This window comes from Saccostrea echinata, unplaced genomic scaffold, assembly GCF_033153115.1.
Source record: "Saccostrea echinata isolate AGI-Se365-2 ecotype Australia unplaced genomic scaffold, CSIRO_AGI_Sech_v1 ptg000037l, whole genome shotgun sequence".
Taxonomy (NCBI): Eukaryota; Metazoa; Mollusca; class Bivalvia; order Ostreida; family Ostreidae; genus Saccostrea; species Saccostrea echinata.
The window spans coordinates 342,212-365,310 of NW_026889786.1; the positions used below are offsets into that span (position 1 = coordinate 342,212).

The 23,099-nt window shown below is 33.3% G+C and overlaps 1 protein-coding gene across 1 annotated transcript in view; it reads right to left on the reverse strand.

The window, feature by feature from the left end:
• The window catches only part of LOC133200117 (uncharacterized), a 30,889-nt gene extending 7,940 nt beyond the window's left edge, over positions 1 to 22,949 (reverse strand). The window contains exons 1-12 of the mRNA XM_061335863.1: positions 22,879 to 22,949; positions 20,324 to 20,533; positions 19,925 to 20,068; positions 19,281 to 19,379; positions 19,003 to 19,109; positions 18,521 to 18,707; positions 18,011 to 18,078; positions 12,451 to 12,545; positions 11,107 to 11,332; positions 9,748 to 9,869; positions 1,059 to 1,126; positions 799 to 931 (exon numbers count right to left, since the gene is read on the reverse strand). Of these exons, the coding sequence (XP_061191847.1) occupies positions 799 to 931; positions 1,059 to 1,126; positions 9,748 to 9,869; positions 11,107 to 11,332; positions 12,451 to 12,545; positions 18,011 to 18,078; positions 18,521 to 18,707; positions 19,003 to 19,109; positions 19,281 to 19,379; positions 19,925 to 20,068; positions 20,324 to 20,533; positions 22,879 to 22,920 (1,501 nt within the window). The 5' untranslated portion in view covers positions 22,921 to 22,949. The remainder of the gene's footprint in view (positions 1 to 798; positions 932 to 1,058; positions 1,127 to 9,747; positions 9,870 to 11,106; positions 11,333 to 12,450; positions 12,546 to 18,010; positions 18,079 to 18,520; positions 18,708 to 19,002; positions 19,110 to 19,280; positions 19,380 to 19,924; positions 20,069 to 20,323; positions 20,534 to 22,878) is intronic.
• Positions 22,950 to 23,099: the final 150 nt, after the last annotated feature.

Here is a 23,099-nt window from a genome sequence, read left to right on the forward strand (position 1 = left end):
GAAAATACACCGAGTTTGGGAAAAACAGTATGGGTATTTGTGTTTAGGTAATTGCTCAAATATTAATCGAACTTCTGATTCTAGATCAATAATTGTTGTGAGATAGCTAAATTGAAATTGTTTTCATGCCAATACAATATCAGCCAAAAAATATGCGGTAGCCTGAACCCTTCGTTCCCAACACCTTACGAACACTAGCTCAATACTCAATATACATGTGTAGATTAATATTTAATAGCTATACAATGAATAGTTACCCGAGTTGTCACATATTCTTATCGCCCTCTCATACTCAGTTGCAATAACCATTCCATTGCTCCGCACCTGAGCTCTCAGGTATCCTGTGAAGTAAAGAAATGTAAAAACATTCATCAACAATTAAAAAAATATTTAATTTATTTACACAAATATTATCAAGTTTTATTTATCAAAAACAAGGATTTTTTGGCCTCTTGCTCATGATCAAACTTCATATTTTAAGTACAATTTGGTGAAATAATGGTCGATTATTTATGTATTTGAGAAACTCTGTCACGGAAAAAAGCTATATGTATATTTAATAATCAGTTCTCACCACTTCCACATGGTAAATGGGCATTATCTATCACCATGGAAATATCTGAAGGTGTCCATGTTGTACTTTTTGAGTAACCACCGATGGCTATCATAAAAAACAGAGATGATTTAAACAACGGCCAGAATATTTATGGTGGTGACTGTAAAATACTTCTAAAGTACAGCGACAATAAATAACTAAATAAATAAAATAATAATTTTCACGAGTAAAAAAAATCTTACTGAATTTCATGAGCATCGATTCGTTTTTGTTACTCATAGCAGTTGTGTTTTCCAGAAAGCAGATGGTGACTTCCGCCATGTTCAGATCTTCATCAGCGACCATTGACAGTTCTGCGCTGTCGCCACAAATTTTCTTGCAATACAAAATATGTTTGACAACTTGCAATGTGAACTTAGAGAATCTTTATATACAATTTTTATTTCGAATGACAATATATGTGCAAACAAAAGTTATTATACATGCATATATATCATATTACCAATATGTCGTAGCCATTTTCAACTGTAGCAGCACCATCATAGCCCTGACAGCTAAATGTTAAATTAACTGAAAATACCAAAACAATTTCTTAGTAATATTTGAGTGTATATATATACATATATGTGTGAATTCGTCAAATTACATGAAAATTGAATACGTGCCTCCCTTCGGTACATATATATAAAATTATCACAGATATCATTTGTGAGATGTACTTTTGGCTCTATAGTTTAGCTATATACCACAAAATCACTAAAAAGGTTCATTTTACTTTATTCCGTGAGCGGACGAGGGCTGCTCGGACACTGTGTTTATTCATTTCTTCCCTCTAATGAATGTCTTTTGGTGAAAAAAATGGCGAAAATTGGCACATTCGTTTTAATTTTTTGTTTTTCTCTTGAATGATTACAGTTTCATCTATAAATTATTGGAGATCAGAAAGTGTGTTACATCTTGAATCTACAGGCACTTGGGGGATGGACCCCCCCCCCCCATTTTTCTGGGGCCGACAAACCTTTTCAATATTTTTGTATTCTGATATACACTACATGTCTCTATAAGCTGTTTTTAAATATATCGTTTTCGACTGATACATAAAAAAACTCTCTTTTTATGTATTAGTCGAAGTGATATATTTAAAAACAGCTTATAAAGACAAAAGGGATACATTATCGATACATGTAGTATGTAGTGCATATTAGAATATAAAAACACCAAAAAGGAGTGTCGATCCCAATTTAAACAGAAACAAAAATGGAAAAGGGGGAGGGGGTCAATCCCCCAAATGCCTGTGCTTGAATCAAGGTCATTTGAAAGGTCAAGGTCACAAAGAGTGGGAATATAATTTCTTCACCTTTTCCCTTTACAGGTTTAAAACAGAAGCATTAGATACTCATTAATTGAAAAATTGCTTAAACGATGAAAAAAATTCCCTCTGCGGTCGTTTGAAGAAGAATGAATTTTTTGATCAGTCTAAGGTAACCTAAGTTTTTTTTTCTTACAGGAATAATATGAGTTTCGTGTAATCTCATCTATCAGAACATTTCATATACATGTATTGAAATAAAATTACCAGGCTTTATTTAAATAGTCACGATGTGTGTGTACATGTTCATGACCTTTCTTTTCGATCCAGAGAAATTAACAAAAAAGCACGAGTCTTTTTCAAAATCAGAAGCAGCTATCTATCAACGTTTAAGCTCATTTCTCTCGAGAGAATTTCGTTTGAAATATTCTTGATCGAAACTTTTGTATTAGATCTGCTTAAACAATTTTCAGTTGATTGAAATTGTACAATTTTCACTGATTAGAAATATAAATCATGTTCAAACACTATTCAGTTTAAAGAATTCTTCAAAATGTAGACCCCTCATTTGAAAAGTTTGTACAAAAATTTATTTGGCAAAAATATACCAATGCATTCATTGTCAAAAATTATTTTACCAGGTTTTTTTTATTTATTCTTTGGGGATTTTCAGGTTTTTATATGTTACTTTTTTTTTTTTAAATTTATTTACTTTATTTATTTATTTATTCATTTATTTATTTACATATGAGGCAAGCAAAATAAAAGTAAACGTTCTTTATACAAAAAGATTATGCTAAATTTATGCTATGCAGGCACGTAGGAAGCAATTTCAGTTTGGGGGGGCACAGCCAAACATTTTTCAGTTGACAGTTGAGGGGGCACTACCAAAAATTTTCTGACTGACAAAAAAAAAAAGGGTATTCAGGCGGTTTTATTGAGGGGGCACATGCTTATAGTATCTATGTTTACTATAGTAATCTATATATCGGCAAAATTATTGGGGGGCACGCCCCCCCGTGCCCCCCCCCCGGTTCCTACGGCCATGCTATGAAGAAGATCGGTAGACGTAAGAGAATCTTGGAGAATCACCATCAGATACTAGTATTTCTTCTCCGTAGACTGGTGTTCTTGGATTCATTGATTCTGTATCACAACAAATAAGATGAAAAAAGAAAGAATCAACGTATAAACCAGAAATTAAAATCGATTTTGCAGTAGCTGTTACACAGTTATTTAATTCTCGGGTCATTATTTGGAATCTTCAAACGCACCTATATATCAGCCTAGATTCTTGTATAACCATATATGTTCCGTCGTGATTTCACCGTGTTGACGATTTATACAATAACACATATTAATTAAACACGATCAAATGATAGTTAATATCCTTACATAATGTATTTGTGCAAGAGTGATATTGGTATTTTTGAAGGAAATTTTAAGGAAAACAATTATATAAAACGTTTAAGCTTATAGCGTATGCATGCTTTAAAGCGAAAAATTAAACCGCTTTTTATAAATTCTTGGAAATAAAAACCAGCTCTCAGACTTAAGCTGATCAAAGCTGAAAAGATCGTGTGTCTTTTTTTTTTAAAGTGAAAATTGTTTACACATAAAAACATGTATAGCCCTGTACATATATCTGTCAAAAAATGTATACCCCCATTTTATCACAGGTGGCCCTCCATTGTCACCCCAATGCACGAGTCCCCCATTGTTGACCTTGCTTGTGCAATTGAATCATATTTCAGCTTAACAATGGCACAGAAACAGAGTGTGAAATAGAGTACGAGTATAAGGGTTGGTAACTCCATTTAGATATATACCTATCGAAACCGTATCACCTAATGTTTAAACTCTAAATATGGGGTAGACTTTACTTTACCGGTCCCCAGATCCGCAAGATCCGCGTGCTCATTGCACTATGACGTAAGACTTACGTCACTCAACTGATAAGGGTTGGTTTTGCACATTTTTCGACTGGTTAGGGTTAGTCTTGCACCCACCTGAAAGATTAGGGTTAGTCCTTCCATAAGTTTTCAACTGATTAGGGTTAGTCTCGCATCCATCCGAGAGATTAGGGTTAGTCCTCGCACATGGGTTAGTCTAGCATCAATGGGTTATTTTGTGTCTCCTTTTCACTGAATAAACAATAGTTATTACTTTTTTTCAGAGAACGAGGTTAAAAACTTCGTTTAAAAACGAAGTTTTAAACTAAAATTTTAACCGTAGAATTCGATTTTGGGGTCAAAAAGGCTTAAAACCTCATATTTTAAATTTTTTTCGATCGCTCACGCGATCTCATATATATTGAAGTCGCCTACGGCGACACTATATTTTAGCGCGTTTTTCTGGGGACCGGTAAAGTCAAGTCGTTCCTAAATATGTAGTCCTTCTTTAAACTCCGCCAACAACGCGATTTTGCTCGCACCATATTAGCTCTCAGTTTAGTGCTAATATTGTCATTGGTTGATTATATATTCATTAAAATAATACGAATCAGTATACAGTATACCCTTGTGAGAAAGGGACAAAATGTGACGGACCAGACCATGATTGGAACCCAGGCCTCTTGACCAGGTTCCCTACCACCTCAGCTATTTGAGTTTAATCTGCTTCATCGCTACGCTCCTCCCTCCTCAAATGTTTTTGCCCGACACCAACCAAGACTCTTCACTGGCAAGTCTTTCAACCGTATCATCCTGATCACGGCACCAAATGTAACAGGAACAAGATCTGACGGACCATATACCAGGACTCAAAATAAAAAGATGCTCTACCAAGTACCACTAGTTATGTTTTCTGAACTCTCTGGTCACTAGCGAACGAATCTGCCTGACTGCAACACCCTCAACCCTCCCCATTTCCCGGTCCCCAATACATAAATATATATTATTATAACAGTAACTTGATCCGAAGAGCCGTATCACGTCAAGTTGACAGGCGCGGATCATCAGATCAAACGAGACGCGAAGCGTCGAGTTTGATCTGATGATCCGCGCCTGTCAACGAGACGTGATACGGCTCTTCGGATCAAGTTACTGTTAAAATGATAAATTTATTATATACCCCTTTACAACTAGCAAAATGTAATAAAAGGTAACTTTTTGGATAAATTACATAACTTTTATACATTAAACAAACCATTTTTTCAAGGAACTTTTTGAAGCGCGAGAATAAAAACGTCATTTATCTGTGTACTACGTCATCAGTTTCAGAGAGGGGTGATATGGATTCAGAAAACCACAGTGTGGTACGTGATCCGGAACGTCGGATCACACCGTCATAAATTGCATAAATTCAACAGTAAAACTGAGTGACAAACAGTTGGGTATATAATAAATGTAATTTGATTATTTAAAAAGAGTGTACAATAGGTACTCATCCACCTGGGAGTAAAAGTGCATGATGAATAAAAATTGAAAATTTGTTCAACTGGTAAAAATTGTTTTGAATATGCTACAGCTGAGAATGACACAAGAATATTTTTTTCTACATTTTTCACCGCGCCGTGCAGCATAGCCTACTCTGCAGAAACCATGGGCATTATCACGTGACAAAGATCCAGGTTCATATTAAGAGGCATACATCATCATTTTGATGACAATAAATTCTTACTTTATTATACCGATGAATCAATTTGATGAGCAAATGCACTAAAATTTATATTTATTTATTACTATTTTATTTATTTTTTGCTTTGAAGACAGTCTGAAACAAAAATGATTACTCTTTCAGCTTTGAATATCTTGTGCTTTCCTTGGATGCTCAGTTGTGAAAGTACTTTTTGAAATGTTAAATTTCGTTTGCGGCCGAGCTTTGTGATTTACTGAGACAATAGTAGCATGTAGTATCAATTGCTCAAGTGAATAAACTCAAAGAAAATCTTATAAAGCTAAAATCTAAAAGGCTTATCATAAAAAAGCCTTGTTTATAAGAAAGAAAACGAATTGTTGCTTTCCTTGATGTAAGTTTATGTATCTGGACTTTACTCAAAAACAAATATGTATCTGGGATTAAAATATTGCTAATTACTAAACATTGTTAATTACGCTGAGTTTGTGTGTATGTGTGTTTTGTACAGAAATATCTTTTCATCTCCAAAGGAATTTTTAGTTCTTGCCGATAAAATTATTAATGAAAAATAAAAGAAAGATTTAATGCTGCTTCATACAAAACGTGGCCAAGAGGATGCTCTGTTGTATTAATAGGAGACTATTCTCAATGATCTAATTTAAATAACTTTCGTTGATCGTCTTGAGATCAATATAAAACTTGAAAACAGTAATGTTGTATGACCTTTTACGTGTTAGCACAATTTTAACACAAGTTGGATGGATTCCTAATCTTGTAAAATGGTATGGAAAAAAATCAAATAGTTTAGAGAGAAACAAAATTTGATGGAAAGAAAAACGAACAGTTTTTGCTCACCTTGTAACCCATTTGAATACGAGAAGAATCCCCAAACCAAAATAAGATGCGGGATGAAATGAACTTCTCTGTTCATCGTCCTTTCGTTGTGTTTTGACTAATTCCCCATACCTGTAGAAAGCAAGGTCTTGTCACGTGTTACAACGGTATTTGTCGCCATGACAACCAGAGACAGACTTACCCAGCCCATCTGACCAGCATGCATTATCCACCTGTTATTGATCAACAAGTAAAACTTGACACTAGTCACAGTACATACAATAATGTAGACATGTATAAGTAGAATACTGTGTACAGGTGAATTTGATAGCAATGCTCAAAATAAATTATAGTATCCTCTTTCAGGGAAAATGCAAAGAGAGAGAGAGAGAGAGAGAACTGTTTGAATACTTGATCTACATTATTGGATATACCTGTTGTACAGGATCCAATATATCATATTTTATTCTTTAAAAGTATAATATTATATAATGTGGCATTTCGATTTCACACTTTTTCCATTGTAAATACATGAAAATTGATTACCTTGGAGAAAAAAAACTTGCGAAGAAAATCACGTTTTTTGGTTTATATTAAAAGCTTATTCTGTCTGAGTTTTATAAAACTGTTTATACTGTGAAATGATAAGTCCTTGAAAGAATTAATATTGATACTTAAGGGGGATGGTCTAATAAAGATATGTTAGATAAGTGTAGAGTGCACTTTAAATTTTCGGTACTTTCTAGCCCTAATGGTCGAAGAATAGAACTTATACAATTGTAAAGCCACCCATCCCTCTGTAAATTATTTTTCAAAATGCTATCCCATTACAGAAAAAAAATTAAAAGCAGAAAACACCATACACATAAAATGTTTTGATTTCAAAGATTGGCATTTACATGCTCATTAAGAATACCTGTAAAATTCCATCAAAATGCTACTAATTCCACAGTTTTGGTCTCAATAACCTTGGTATACAAATAGACTATATATATATATATATATATATATATATATATATATATATATATATATATATATATATATATATATATATATATATATATATATATATTGATGAACAGTGTTCCCATGGCTACTAAAAATAGATTGTATTTATTTAGTAACCATTTCAACTTTCTTCATTAAAAAAACAATATGTGTTTGTGAAACACTGATGCCCACATATGGCAACTTATAGCGAAGGTTAAACTTTCTCAAATGCAAAAAAAAAAAAATATGTTGGTACCAAAAATAAGGTCTTGTACCTGTGAAATATGAAATTCCTAGCAGCAACCATTGAAAAGATATGGAAAAGGTTAAAGTTTTTCAAAAGTAGGTCAAACATCAAGGTCAATGGTCAAAATAATGGTGCCCAAGGAAAGGCCTTCTCACAAGAAATACACATGTGAAATATGAAAGCCCTAGCACCAACCGTTCAAAAGATATGGCCAAGGTTAAAGTTTTTCAAAAGTAGGTCAAACTCCCAGGTCATGGTCAAAGATGTTGGTATCCAAAGTAAGGCCTTGTCACAAGGATTGCATATGTGAAGTATGAAAGCCCTAGCACCAACTGTTAAAAAGTAATAGCCAAGGTTAAAGTTTTCCACAAGAAGGTCAAACTCCAAGGTCAAGGTCAATGGGCTACAATTGTTGGTATCTGAAGGAAGGTCTTGTCGCAAGGATTACACAATTGAAAAAATAAAAGCCTTAACACCAACTGTACAAAAGTTATGGCCAAGGTTAAAGTTTTCCAAAGTAGGTCAAACTCATAGATCAAGGTCAAAGTTTTTGGTATCCAAAGGAAGGTCTTGTCACAACGATTACATATGTGAAGTATGGAAAGCCCTAGCACCAACCGTTCAAAAGTTATGGCCAAGGTTAAAGTTTTTCAAAGTATGGCAAACTCATAGGTCAAGGTCAAAGGGTCAAAGTTATTGGTATCCAAAAGAAGGTCTTGTCACAAGGATTACACATGTGAAGTAAGAAAGCCCTAGCACCAACTGTTCAAAAGTTATGGCCAAGGTTAAAGTTGGGTAAAATTTTGTAAAACTGGGTCAAACTCCAAGGTCAAGGTCAAATATGATGGTACCCAAAGAAAGTTCTTGTCACAAGGTATACACATGTGAAATATGAAAGCCATAGCTCCAACCAATCATAAGTTATGAGCAATGTTAAAGTTTTTGTGGACAAACAGACAGATGGACAGGGCAAAAACTATATACTCTTCAATACAGGCTTAATATCCATGTTTACAGTAGTAAATTTAGGTTATGTCCTATTTTACTGTCATGAATCAATACTTGAGTCAAAAACCAGAGGAGCTGATGCATTGGTAATTTGTTAAAGTTACATAGTGAGTCAATATTATGTTTTTCTTTTAAGATAATTGTATCATAAAACTAAAGATTTATGAGAAATATGAATAAGGCGAAGTTTTGAGATCTCAACTGCACGGTAAAAGCAAGAAAAGACTGCAAAATGTAATGCCGGAAAAAGAAAAGTTGTATCTATGGCGTGATTGTTATCGTCAATGTCAAGGTCATGTGTCTTTTCTTTTAATGTGAAACTTGCAAACAACATTGGATTGGAGCAATCAAAAGTGAGGAATAAGTTCTGATCATCTTTTTTGAAGATTATATCAAAATTCTCAGTTATCCGAACATTTATATCTATGGAATTGACACCTTGGTAACTTCTTCAACTTTTCTGCACATGCATACCTTAAAGAGGAAGAAGTGAAGCAATATTTTCGTGTTGGGGCAAATTAAAATTATTTTTACTTATATTTTTCTCCATAAAAGTAGATTTTTTAGGTTCTGAAAGCTGTAATTTTCTGAAACCTAATACTTTCAAGAATTGAATAAAATTTGCATGTCTTGCAAAAATTCTACATTTGTCAATTTTCCCGTTTGTCCATCATGGTGTCTCTTTAACTCTCTGTCCATATGTCTGTCTAACTATAAACAAGTTTTCAACATACTACGTCTTTTACAGTTTTTGTCAGATTTTGATCAAGCTTGTAACATATGTAGATTTTATCAAGATACATAATTTTAGTTAAATTTTACTTTCTATGAATGCTTTGCCATGGTCACTAACAGGTGCAGATCCAGGAATTTTTTTCCAGGGAGTGTGGGGGTGGGGGGTATGTGTTCCACCCCAGTCAAAAAAATTGTCTGAGTCAGTCACAATACATATACTTGAGGTAAAAATGTTGCATGCAGTGAGCAGGACTTTGAAATTAACCCTACATAATAACTTGTATTGATTTCACTTTTGTGTGCTTTCTCATTTCTTTATTCATGTATCTGCTGTCCAAAAATATTCTCTGCCATAAAAACATTTTTTATTATTTCCTTAAAAATAAAATGGTTTTTCATGTTTACACTATATCATTTACATAAATAGATTTCAGTCACATCATGTTTTGTGTTTCTTTTCTTTCATCGTTTGTTTGCTGTTTTCTCGTCTTCTCTTTGTGAGGGGATTACGAGGGTCATAAATCTCATAACGATCAAGTTCTTGCACATTTGCATCAATCACTTTTCTCTTTCTTTCCTCATCTTCAAAAATTAATTTGTGAGTCATCCTGCAAAGAATTAGGTACAAAATAAAGATCTGTTGTCTGTGACCAAAATGTTAATTCTTCTCAAAAATACAGTAAAACTTGTATAATCTAGATGTTGTATATTCTGAAATCTTGTCTTTTACGATGAAAACTTTTAGTCCCTTTCATTGAATTTAATTATTTAGAATGTATAATCTGGAACGTTGTCTAATCTGTCATATACCTATGGAAACAGAGATGTCTGGATTAGACATTTTTTATTGTATATTTATTTCTCTTTCCACATGACGACACATTTTTCTGAAACCTTAATTAAGGAGAAAACATACAGTTTATTTAAAATCTATAATTATTACAAATGTACAGCCACCTTGATGAGACATGAATTGAAAATTATTGGTAGCACTAAGTACTGGTGATTTATATCCTGGCCATAAAAAAATCATTACCAAAGTATCTTATCACAAAGAATACAGTAAACCTCTGTCAGCATTTCTCAGGTCAATGCTACTCTGCATTAGAAAATCATTCACATTATGCTGAATCAGGTGATTTGCTCTAAGGTGATGTTGAATACTTAAAAAAATGGACTTGTAATATTTTGTAAAGTAATAACTATGTTATTTTTTAGTTGAACAACAATTATTTTCATACGAGAGGTACACATGTTGCCTGCAACAGTGACATTTGGGTATGATTTTTAAAACTTGAAATTTATAACATGTTGAATTGAATTCAAAGTTTATTTGAAATGTCTTTTTATCTTAGAATTGAAGGGAAGATCTAAGACCAAGCTAGGTCACATATGGTTATCAATCTCTTACAATTAATTAACAAATGGTACACTGTAAATTACTTTTTATTTGCAAAAAAAATATTTTCAGGTATTTATGGGAGACCATCTGCTTGCAAAATTTTCATTCTCACTTATACATGTATTATTAAATATTACATATAACAACTTACAAAATTTAAGAATATTTTGTCTTGTTTATAAATAACAAATAACTATCTCAAGAAAAGAAGGCGTCACAAAAATTTGGTCATCTACAGTATCAAATTCCTACATACTGCTGTTAAAAAATATAAATGTATGCTTTAAAATTATTACAAAAATATTCCCACAAGGTATAATTCATGGTCATAAGACTAATAAATGTATTAATTTAAAAAGGTCTACTACCATACAAAATATCAAAATTCTGTATATTATACAATGTATTATAATGGATATTGAAGGATTTTTACAGATTTTTACCATGATATATCCCCTGGGGCCTCAGTTTCAGCCTCCCCTTCAGGGGCCTCTTCCTCATCACTGTAGTTAGCTGAGATTCTTTTGACAGAGTCCAACTTGGACTGAAACTTTGCCAGTAGGGCCAATGTTGCCTCTTCTCTGCCACTTCCCTTCTTCACTTTTGCTTTCTTGTATTTTTCTCGCTCAGCTTTGTACGCTGCTATGACCTCATTCTTTTCTTCTGGTTCTAAAATGTCAATTTTCTCCTAGCTATAAATATTTCAGAATACTATAGACAGTTTTTCTAATCAAGCTATTAATCTAAAATTTATGATATAAAAGCATGCCTTTATTGAATATAATATTGTTTCCACTGAGCTTGTCTCTAGTCTTTTTTTACCCTTTCTTTTTTGTAATTATGATTCTAGCCAAGATGAGGCCTTTTTCCCTCCTAATTTTCTCAAAGCAAATAAGAACCAAGGTACTGTGTACGGGGTTATTTTCACCCTTTCACACTTGCAAACAATTTTGCCCAGTCTTAAATTCGCCTGGTCATAGTTTTGTTTTAGAAATTATACTGTATTCTTTGAATTCGCCCAAATAAGGTTAGGGCGAAAGGGGCGAAAATAAAACGGGGGCGAAAATTTCCCTGTGTACAGTAATTAATTCTTCTTTTTAGATTTAAGAGTAAAGAAAAAAAAACCAATAACATGGTATATGTTACACAATCCTCTGACAATAGTGGAAGACCACATCATTTTACTGTTCAGTACCAAATAAAATTCTTTACACAGAGACTGTTTACTTCAAAAAGAAAACTGGTCTTCATTGTGATTTTGAGGACTTCTTTTAAAAGTTTAAAGAAACCTCTAGTACATTTAACTTTGAGATGTCTGAACTTGAAATTGTTGTCTTGTTATAAGTTTATAGAATTCCAAATTTAGCAGTGTAAATCTGTAGCGTGGTTGTGAATTCCATTTCTATGCATACATTGACAGAGAGTTTAATTTAAAAGGTTTCATATTTCTCTTCTAAAAAGATGTTTGGGTGCAAAAACAGATACTCCAACTTCTTCCAGCCTAAAGATAAAAGCCATCAGTTTTCTGATCTACTGTCACACATGTATGAATGTATGAATGAAAGTACCCGGTAATCATGTTTCTATTACAAAAATGAAAAAGGGGTTTGCTCTGAAATATATCTTGACAAGAAATAAATGTGAGGACGATCTGTTTAATTTTTTATGAATGACTAAAATAGATAAGGTTGGTAACAAAGCCCTATGTTTTGTGTCCTTTAGCTGTATGACATTAATATTGGTGTCATTAGGTCAATCAGGAAAATGTACTGGTAAATTAAATTTACCTTCTTTAACTTTGTTTTCTTCACTTTGTTTCTTGTCTGTTTTCATTTCCCTCAGGTCTCTCTTTAATCGCTTTGCCTCTTGCCGCAATTCTTCACTAGGAACAAAATTAACAAGGAGTGATATCATACAACATTTTATAAGAAGAATTTCACAATAAAGTCATTAAATGACTACTCTAGATTTCTTATTCTCCAAGCCCAGATCCACCACTGCCTTCCTAACTAGCTCAGTCAAAGCAAGCAATGGATTATGTGTGGATTTTTCAAATGACCTTCATTCATTTCAAAACTTAATTGGAGATTTTCTATCCAAGAGCAATATGTATTTGGAAAAAGTTGAGAGATATATAAGGCTTATTTATCATTTAATATGAACAACTGAACTGTTTTGTGAAATTTTACATCCGATATTTGAAATTTTCCAACTACATGTAGTTTATCAAAAGTATTTGAAAAAAATTTAATTACTTAGTGTTTTGATTACATTTCAAATTCCAAATGCATTTTCAATGAAATTTTTTGTGCCTTGAATTATTTTGTATGTATGAAAAAACTATGATGATGTACACAAGTAAGCAATGGAAACTAGTGCTTGTCTGTAGAAGCACAGATAATCGACATCTCTTTATCACTTTTACAGTGACTGGTACAGCTAGTAATTGCATCACCCCTTTTTATCACAAATATTATCCATAGATAATCAATGTTCGTTGTTATAGCAATAGAAGATACAAATATTCCTGTTCCATAAAGCATATATAATCAAAAAATGCAAATTTCTAAGCAATATATATTTATTACTTTGGTTTATAGACTAACAGAATCAAAATTTCAAACTGAGTGACAGCTACTGTATATGAGACAGTGAACCAAATGTTATATCCAGTGCATCAGCTTCTGAATCAGTCTTATTCTCTCATTGTTTACTGATCCAATCAGAAAAAAAAACAGGTCATCAAAGATTACAAAACTTGTCTGAAGGAGTGTCGCTATAAGTTAGGCAATCTCTCATATCAAAATGATAATCTCCATCAGATTTTGTAGACATTCTGATGGAACAGGATATCAAAGATGAATTCATTCCAAAGATTCATTACAAAGGTACAGCTTGGGCATGATTTCAAAATCTCATTGTCTTTGGATTTTGACTTTGGTGATACATGTATGACCTGGAATCAAGGTCATGACCCCCTTTCAATAATTCCAAACATGCAAAGTCATGACTCAGACATAGGTAATTTCAACTTAGTTTCAACATATCACTGTTGATGACCTTTAATCCTGCCTTTGATAAAATCTTGAAATTTCATTGGTAAAAAAGAATACTGTGTAAATCCATATCATGTTGCCTACTGACATGATATAGTCCAGATATCCATCTTCCCCCTCCACGTGACCTACTGACCAGATATAAAATCCATCTTCCCCCTCCACGTCACCTACTGTCCAGATATCAAATCTATCTTCCCCCTCCACGTGACCTACTAGACCAGATATCAAACCCATATTCTCCCTCCACATGACCTACTGTCCAGATATCAAATCCATATTCCTCCTCCACATGACCTACTGACCAGATATCAAAACCATCTTCCCCCTCCATGTGACCTTATGTCCAGATATCAAATCTATTTTTCCACTCCACGTAACCTACTGTCCAGATATCAAATCCATATTCCCCCTCCATTTGACCTACTGACCAGATATCCACCTTCCCCCTCCACATGACCTACTGTCCAGATATCAAATCCACATTCCCCCTCCACATGACCAACTGACCAGTTATAAAATCCATCTTCCCCCTCCATGTGACCTTATGTCCAGATATCAAATCTATTTTCCCACTCCACATAACCTACTGTCCAGATATCAAATCCATATTCCCCCTCCATTTGACCTACTGACCAGATATCCATCTTCCCCCTCCATATGACCTACTGTCCAGATATCAAATCCACATTCCCCCTCCACATGACCTACTGACCAGTTATAAAATCCATCTTCCCCCTCCACATGACCTAATGTCCAGATATCAAATCCATCTTCCCCATCCATGTAATCTACTGTCCAGATATCAAATCCATATTCCCCCTCCATGTGACCTACTGGCCAGATATCAAATCCATATTCCCCCTCAACATGACCTACTGACCAGATATCAAATCCATCTTCCCCCTCCATGTGACCTACTGTCCAGATATCATCTGAGATATGACATGGTTTTACATAATATATAAACATCCTTAATTTAACACGCTTAAAATTTTTAAATTTTTCTGTTTTTACACTTCACAGGTTTTTTCTTTTAATTTCACAGCCATTGAATATTATGTAAACATCCTTAATTCAACATGCTTAAAATTTTTAATTTTTTCTTTTTTTTCAATTTCACAGCCATTGAATATCTCATTATTAAATATTTACAATTAAAATAATTACTCTTTAAAAACAAAGCAAGTTATAAGAAATTATTATTTATGACAAACGTATCCACCAACTTAATGTAAGCTGTTGTGATTTACCTCCGATTTCATATGATTTTCAATGTTGATCGTTACTTACTATCCAATTACAATGTACTTTAAATCACTTTTTTATTCAAGGAAACTTTTATTTTTGTGTAATTACTTGAGACGGTCTGCTCACAAAAATTTCATTTTCATGTATAATTCTACTATTAAAAATTATATAGAGCAAAAACCAAAATTTGTGAAAATTTTGTTTCACATAATTAAACAACAATCTTGCAAAAATAAAGTGTTGCAAACATTTAGTGACCTGCAGTACTATTTCACTTTTTCAAAATAAGAAAAAGGGTTTCAAAGTGCATGGCACATAGCTAGTATATTTATATGTAAATTCTACATTGATAGATGTGAAGATAATGAACAGAGTTAATGTTCAAAAGTCCAATTAAACAATACAAATCAAGATCAGAGCAAACATGGACCCCCTGAAAAGTTGGAAGCAGGTGCCATGGAGGAGTGAGCATCCCCTGTCAAATTGTCACACCAGACATGACCCTCTGATGTCCTATATATTCATGATGGCTTAATGTTTGCAGAAAAGTCTTTGATCACTTACACATTTAAATTTAAACCACTGAATTGTATTCCACTTTTTTACAGTATGTCAACAAAGAATGGGAAAAAGACAACTTCTTCCCAAATTTGATTTAAAACAGCATTTTATTGACTTAATGATTACTAGAATTTATGTTGGAAAATAATCACACCATCTATCAAAAATACACAAAAATCTATTTTATCTTGACCATTGATTTTTTTTTTCAATCACTACACAAAGTACTCTATGGATAAAGTATGAAACTGACCAAAGGGCAGAAAATGTATATTTCAGACAAGCTTTTATATAAAGATCTGTTTAAACCTTTACATTCGACATATAACATTGGTTCAAACTGACTGCATCCCCTTTCATATGAACAGGCACTCTTTATGTGAAGTATGAGCCATACTGGGCAAAAAGAGGAAAAATATGTTCTGAACCAGGAACAGAGACTGTATTCACCTTAGACCTAAAAACTTGGATCAAGATCAAGATCACCATGACGGATGAGCCAAAATGGACAAGGGAGAAAATATGTAACTCTTGACCTTAGACTAAGACATTGTTTGAAGATAATTCCACCACCTTTACCAAAGGGCACTCTTTATGTGAAGTATATGTGGTATTGGTCCAAAGAGAGAAAAAAAAAATGCTCTGAACAAGGATTGTAACCAGAAATCTGTTTTGACCCATAGCTTTTACCTACAAACTTAGATCAAGGTCCCTGCACACCCTTTATCCACAAACACCCCAGGAGTGAAGTACAAGTCAAATTAAGCCAAGGGGAGGTAAAATATGATCTGGAAAATTATTTTTTTAGGGTACTCTTGGGTAAAGTAGGAGCACAGCCCTCCACCAACAAATGGTGGCATCTCTATATGAGTGAACAATTCTTGAGAGGGACGTTAAACAACATACAAAGAAACTGTGGAGCCATGTGTCTCTGATAGGCATACATTATGTTATGGCATTGTCATGTTGATATAAATAATAATACTTGTAGTAATCATTTATGCAAACGGTTGATCGTTTTCTGTGATCAGCTGATTTAGTAATATTTTGTGTTGTTATACGACCCCTAAATTAACATGTGCTCGATGTTTGTAAATAACGTGGTATATATGAATGTTCATGACTTGATGCATTGTTGTTTATAACTTATTTACATTGCATAAACTTCTTTTATCACAGTGTTACAGGGATATTGTTAAACGCTACTGATATGTCATGTAAATAACAAAGTTTTCATGTTCTATTTACCTTCGTCACATGTGAACTGCCATTTTACCGGAACTGATTGTATGGCGCGCTAGAGTTGTAATTTATGCATTTGACCTTAGGTCACTGTCTATTTTCGTCTGGCGGTCTTTTTGAATGTATATTGCCATTTCTTCCGGGTTGTGACATTTATTTGAGTGACAAAGATTCTTTGTAGTAAAATGTTTACAGTTATGTTACTTTATGTATAATTAAAGTTGTATTAATTATTTTATATGGAAGCACCGATAGTGTCTCCGGTGGTTTCCAACCTTGCGCGTGTGTTACCCCGGTGGATTGAGAAGTCTATATAAACAGCCGGTAGACTTTCTCCGGCACTTTTTCCAGCTTTACTTTTGGCATATACACGTTACCAAAATCATGGAAGTAAGTGTAAGGAAATAGAAGGTTATTCCTTCTGCCTTTGGATAAACGGTAATCTAATTAACGGGTTAATCCCTTAATTAATCACCTAATTAGTGCAAATTAACGAATTTCGCAGTTTTTATAGAAAAAGGACTAGGAATTAGCGTATTTAATTAATGGGTTAATCCCTTAATTAATTACCATCTGAATTTTAATAGGAATAGAACTAGGAACAACTTTATTTTCATAAAAGTCAACTAATATTATTATCTAAGATTATTTAGAGATTATTTCTCTGAATTCTGGACTTCGTTGATCATTATTGAGATCTCTTGATTATTTTAAGAGACTTAATATAATTCTTCAAGCATAAGAGTTTAATTTCACATAAATATATATATATATATATCAAGGGTTATTCCCAGGATATATACTTCGGATAAAGTGATCCCCCTATTTCTATAATTTGGAATTATAAAATAGAGCCAACGTTGTATTGATGTTGTTGTGTACGTATAACAAAGTGAATCTTTGTGTATTGTATTGACATATGGTGTGTATTTATGTCATTGAGATGGTTATATATGAACAATAAACCTGTAAACTGAAAAGTCTGTTTATTTAAGCTGGAAAGTCAGTCTGGTTATTCTGGACTTAAAACAAATCCTGACAAGAGTAAATAAAGAAAACATCCTGACATCCTATTTTAGTAAATTATCATAATAAGCTCTACCCCTGGAGAGCGTCACAAAACAAAAAGGAGCCAGATTGGGCAAAAGGGAGAGAAACTCTACTCCAGAGAAGTAATATGAGATGAATTTCCACAGCCAATAATATTGTTAACTGATTAAATAATTTTTTTACTCACGTTCTACTTTTCCTCTCTTGCTCCTCTTCCTGGTCTTTATCTGGTGAAGGGGATTTCCTCTTTTTCTCCTTAAATAATAAAAATATAATCAAAAACAAAACAAAACAAAAACAAAAAACAAAAAAAAACCTTTGTTATGTTTTATGAATTAAAGTTCTAAATGTAAAATATGCCAGTAAGTTTCAATGAAATGCATTCTCTACAAATGCATGCAATCTTGGAAAAGCTTTCTTTTTTTTTATTTGAAATTTTATTGTAAAATCATTGGCAATAGGCTAACTCCTTTTGAGCCCTCTCCCTGTTTAAGCTTCCAATATGAAGAAAAAGAAAACAAGAGAGAGAGAAAGAGAGAGAGAGTTACAAATCTCAAGATAAGTTATCCATCAAAAGATTTGTAAATTTCCTATCTATTTTATATATATTTTATATATCTATTTTGAATTTGATTTTTCCTTGAAATGCTCTGTTGTAAACTGTTGTGTTAAAATTAAAGATTTCATGACAAAATACCTTGGGGGGCTGTGCTAGCCTCCGTCTGACTTCCTCCTGATCTATCTCTGTTGTTTCAGTACTGAGAGAGGGGTCATCAATAAGGTCATGGCTGCTTTTGCTCTTTCCTTTGTTGTCCTTGGATACCAGATCTACTTCCTCTTCCTGTTCCTCAGCTTCATCTCCAAATGACAGCAATTTGTAATTTCTGAAGGGGAAAAAAACCAAACATTTACGGTATGGGTTCATTTCAGAACAGAACTTGAACATTATGTATTTCTATTAAAATATTTAAATTTACAAAATGTAAAAGATATGACTAACATTTTACTAATAATCATGATTATCAACTTATTAAAAGAAATAAGTATGCTGCATGTTTTATAAAAATTACAACAAGATGGAGCAATGAAATAAGATTTATCTCCCTTTCACTACAAAATGCTTCTATCCTCAATCATGTTCAACTGATCTACAAGACTGCATGTAAACTGATAGCATACTTTGTGGCTTTTGACTTGCTCTTCACTTTGTTTTCTTTTGAATCTTTAGATTTTCTCTCATGAGCAGATACTCTTGGAACAATGTCATCAAATGGATTTGATAAAATCTGGAGTAAAATATGTGAAAAAAAATATTATGGAATGTGACATCAATCACACTAATCACATTGTGAACAATCAATCAAACCCCAACCCCCCCACAACGGGGGGACTCCTCAATGTTGTTTCATATTTTGTTTTTACTCCCACTCCATGAACTAAAGTGCTGGGGTACTTACATGAGTGGTTTTGATTTTGTGAGGTTGGTAGGGTCGATCGTGTTGGTCCACCTCTACTTCCTGTAGTTTTCCCAAGTTATACAGTGTGTTTCCCGTTACCTGGTTGTAAAGAATGTTGAATTGTTTATGAATTATTTATAAAACCAAGGTTGCAAACCTCAAGGTCATATTAATGTCAACATTGTTTTCCAAGGAAACTTTTGCCTGTTGAGTTTGCTCTCTGAAGATAAAAAAAAATCTATCGAGCAAAATCCTAGTTATGGAACAAGTGCTTGTTCTACAAAAGAAATTATGACTAAGACCAAAAACTTCAGTTGATTGTAAAATTTTGCAAAAGTAATTATTTTGTTTGAAATTGATATTTCTAAATTCCTTTTAAAAAGAATAAAACCATTTTCAAATTTATGTTAAATAGAAAATAATAAGCAGAATTAAATTTTGGTTTTAGTCGTAAGTTCTTTTGTAAAACGGGCCCCAGAAGTTTACAGTCAGATATACACAAAAAAAAATAAAAAATAAAAAATAAAAAACAAACTCTTTTATGAAAAACTTTACCTGAGCTTTTGATTCAGTGAAGCTAATAATAAGCCATATCTACCTTTTATCTAATTAAAAAAAAATTGTTTTAAAAATCTTTAAAATACCTTTCCAAATATAGTATGCTTCTTTTGTAGCTCAGGGGTTGGTCCCATAGTCATGAAAAATTGACTGCCATTATCATTTGCTCCAGCATTTGCCATGGCAACTAACCCTCTCCTGACAAACCGTAATCGAGAGTGAATTTCATCCTGAAGTGTAAAAAAAATCAAAGAAATAACCCAAAAACTCCATAGAGGACTATGTTTAAAATGGTCTACAAATCTATTTACATGAATGATCTATATTTTTCACTGAAAATAGGGAGAAATTTTATCTCACTTGTGGCTCAGGGAATGAACAGCAAATACACCACTATTTTATTTCTTATCCCCCACCTCATTTCATGTATATATTTAAAGTGTAAAAAGAGGAACAATTTTTTTTCTAAGTAGACTCAAATTTACTTTAAATGGCTTTCCATAAATAGATTCTCCACCAGTTCCTGTTCCAGTTGGATCCCCTCCTTGAACAATGAAGTCCTTAACCACTCGATGAAATATAGTTCCATTGTAGTACCCCTCCATGCAGAGCTGCACAAAGTTTCGACATGCCTTAGGTGCTTCTTTAGACCACAATTCAATGTCAAGATCTCCAGCTGAAGTTATTAATAAAACCTGAAAAAATCGACATTTCATATAAAGATAACCTTTTTAAGAAGACAGATCATTATGTAACTTCTTTAGTAATATAAGAATGAATGGATGATTCTGTATTAAAGCTTGAAATGAAACACAATTTTCTGTGATTGCCTAAATAGGCTTTTACTAAAGCATCAAGGGGAAGATCTTGTAGTGACTGATTCACAATAGATGGTTTGTGCTTAGGTCAATTTTGACAACATAATGAAATTTTCCTTGTATAATGTACATAACCCACCTCCCACCCCCCACCCCCATAAAAAAACTAGAGGTACTGTGAGTACGGAGTTCACAAAATGATACCCCCTGCTCCCATATGAGTATAATGGCAAGTCCATTTTTTGCTATGGGAAACCCAAATATCTGTCCAATCAGAACATAAGAGGCGCACAATGGCACTATATAATAAAGATTCTGTGAAAGTCTCATCAAACTTTATTCAGTGGTTTAGGAGGAGTTGCAAATGAAAGAGATGGCTAACCCCAATTTTACAAAAAGAATAGCAGTGTTAACAGTTGCTGTGGGAAACCCCCAAAATCTGTCCAATCGAAACTTAAAACAGGAGGTGCACAATAGCACAATGGCACTAAGTAATAAAGATTCTGTGAAAGTCTCATTAAATTTTATTCATTGGTATAGGAGGAGTTACGGATAAGAGATGGGTACCCCCAAACATAATGGATGGACGGACACACACAGATGGACATCCCCATCACTATATACTATGTTAATTATTATAATCCCAGAATTTAAATCTGAATGAGACTTGTTAAATGACATGCTCATTCTAACATTATGCAAAATGTCAGAGACTCGAAAACTTCTTTAAAAACTTGAGAAAATAAAATGTAGACTTCAACATCACATTCATTGTGCACAGATACTATATGGCTCAAAAATAGTATTTTTGAGTTAAAATGAAAAACCAACACTTTATTTAATTAGACAATTATATCAAAGATTATTTAACTTCATAAACAACGTAAGCATCTTACAATTGGTGAAATCAGAAAGGTGCTCTTTTAAATCTCAGAGTACAGGGTTTTAGTTTTACTAGTCTGACAGATTATTTATAAATGATATTCTGCCAGTCCAGGACAAAATTCACTAGCCTCTGGCTACCTGACCAGCATCCGTGTCAAACTCTGACTTGGTTTGTTGGATTAAAAATTCATTCCAAGTGACAGACTGTCCTTTTGTGACAAAAATATGAACAATTTTATTGTGTTACTTAACAAAAGTGAAATTAGATTGTAGCTAGTGTAGTACATGCCAACTTGAAATTTATGTATTTCTAATTGTCTAAGATTTACAAAGAAATGAAAGTTCTGGCAGGGACTTTTTATATCAACCGATTTAGAGGGGGTGCAGGGTTTGACACTAAGGCATGTCCAACCGACCCAGTCTAGTAAATGAGTGGTCCGGTCGTGTAAAATGTATGTGAACTAGACCAATTGGTCATGTTGATAAAATAACTGTTAAACCCCATTTCAGTCTTTCAAATAAATATTTTAAAAACTTTTAAAGAATTTTTCTTATTTTGTCAGATTGTAAACATGTAAAGAAAAAAAATCTCTGCATGACACCAGAGACATATAAAAACCATGGTTTTTATATGTCTCTGATGACACAATCACTATTATAATTTTTACCCGCTGCTGTAATAGACAAGTCGCGGTAGAAACTAGCATCATTCAGTATCAATATGGTATAAAGAGTAACTGACTGAAAAAATATATTCTGCAATTAATTTATTAATATTTAGGATAAAAAAATTTTTAAGTTCCTTGAATGATCTTTAAAGCTTACAATATTTGCCTGTCTTGATGAACCAGATTCAGTTGGCTAGTCAGTCAATATCTTGACATGTGCGAGAAACGATTTCAAATTTACCTCATTAAATTAGCTATTATAAGAAATAAATTTGCAGGTTTAGTCAGGACTAGTGATTATACGGTCAGGGCTAGTAAAAATTATGGGAAGTAGCCCAATTGGTCTAGTACTCGTAAAATTAATGTCAAACCCTGGGGTGCTGGTTTTTAGGGACGTGTTACTGTAATTTGAGAAGTTTCACTGTACATGTAACTCTTGATACTCAAAGTCCGCGGGACCAAGGAAAAACTTCGAGAAATCAAGAGTTCGAGTTTTCAGGAGTCTGGAATTTTCCGGGTTGATTGACAGGTTTTGAAATTACTCTAATCAGATGTTATGATTTTCATTCAATCTTAAACAGGTGTCACGGCCGTTGGATTCTCGTTAGCATGGAAGCATATCATACAAATTGAAAAAATAGGCTAATCTATAATCTATCCTGAACATACTTTCCCATTGGTTGGGGGCTCTTGAATATAAATATTACTCATTTCTTCTATTCTACAATTTCTTGTCTTGTCTGTAGCTGTTCACAAAACGAAAGTAGATAAGCTTCATATCGAGGCTATGGTGGCGGTAAACTGAGATACCGCAATGCGAAATCGGGTGGATTTCAGATTATATAAATGGAGTAAATGATAGGGTAATGCACATTTGTGTGGTATCAATT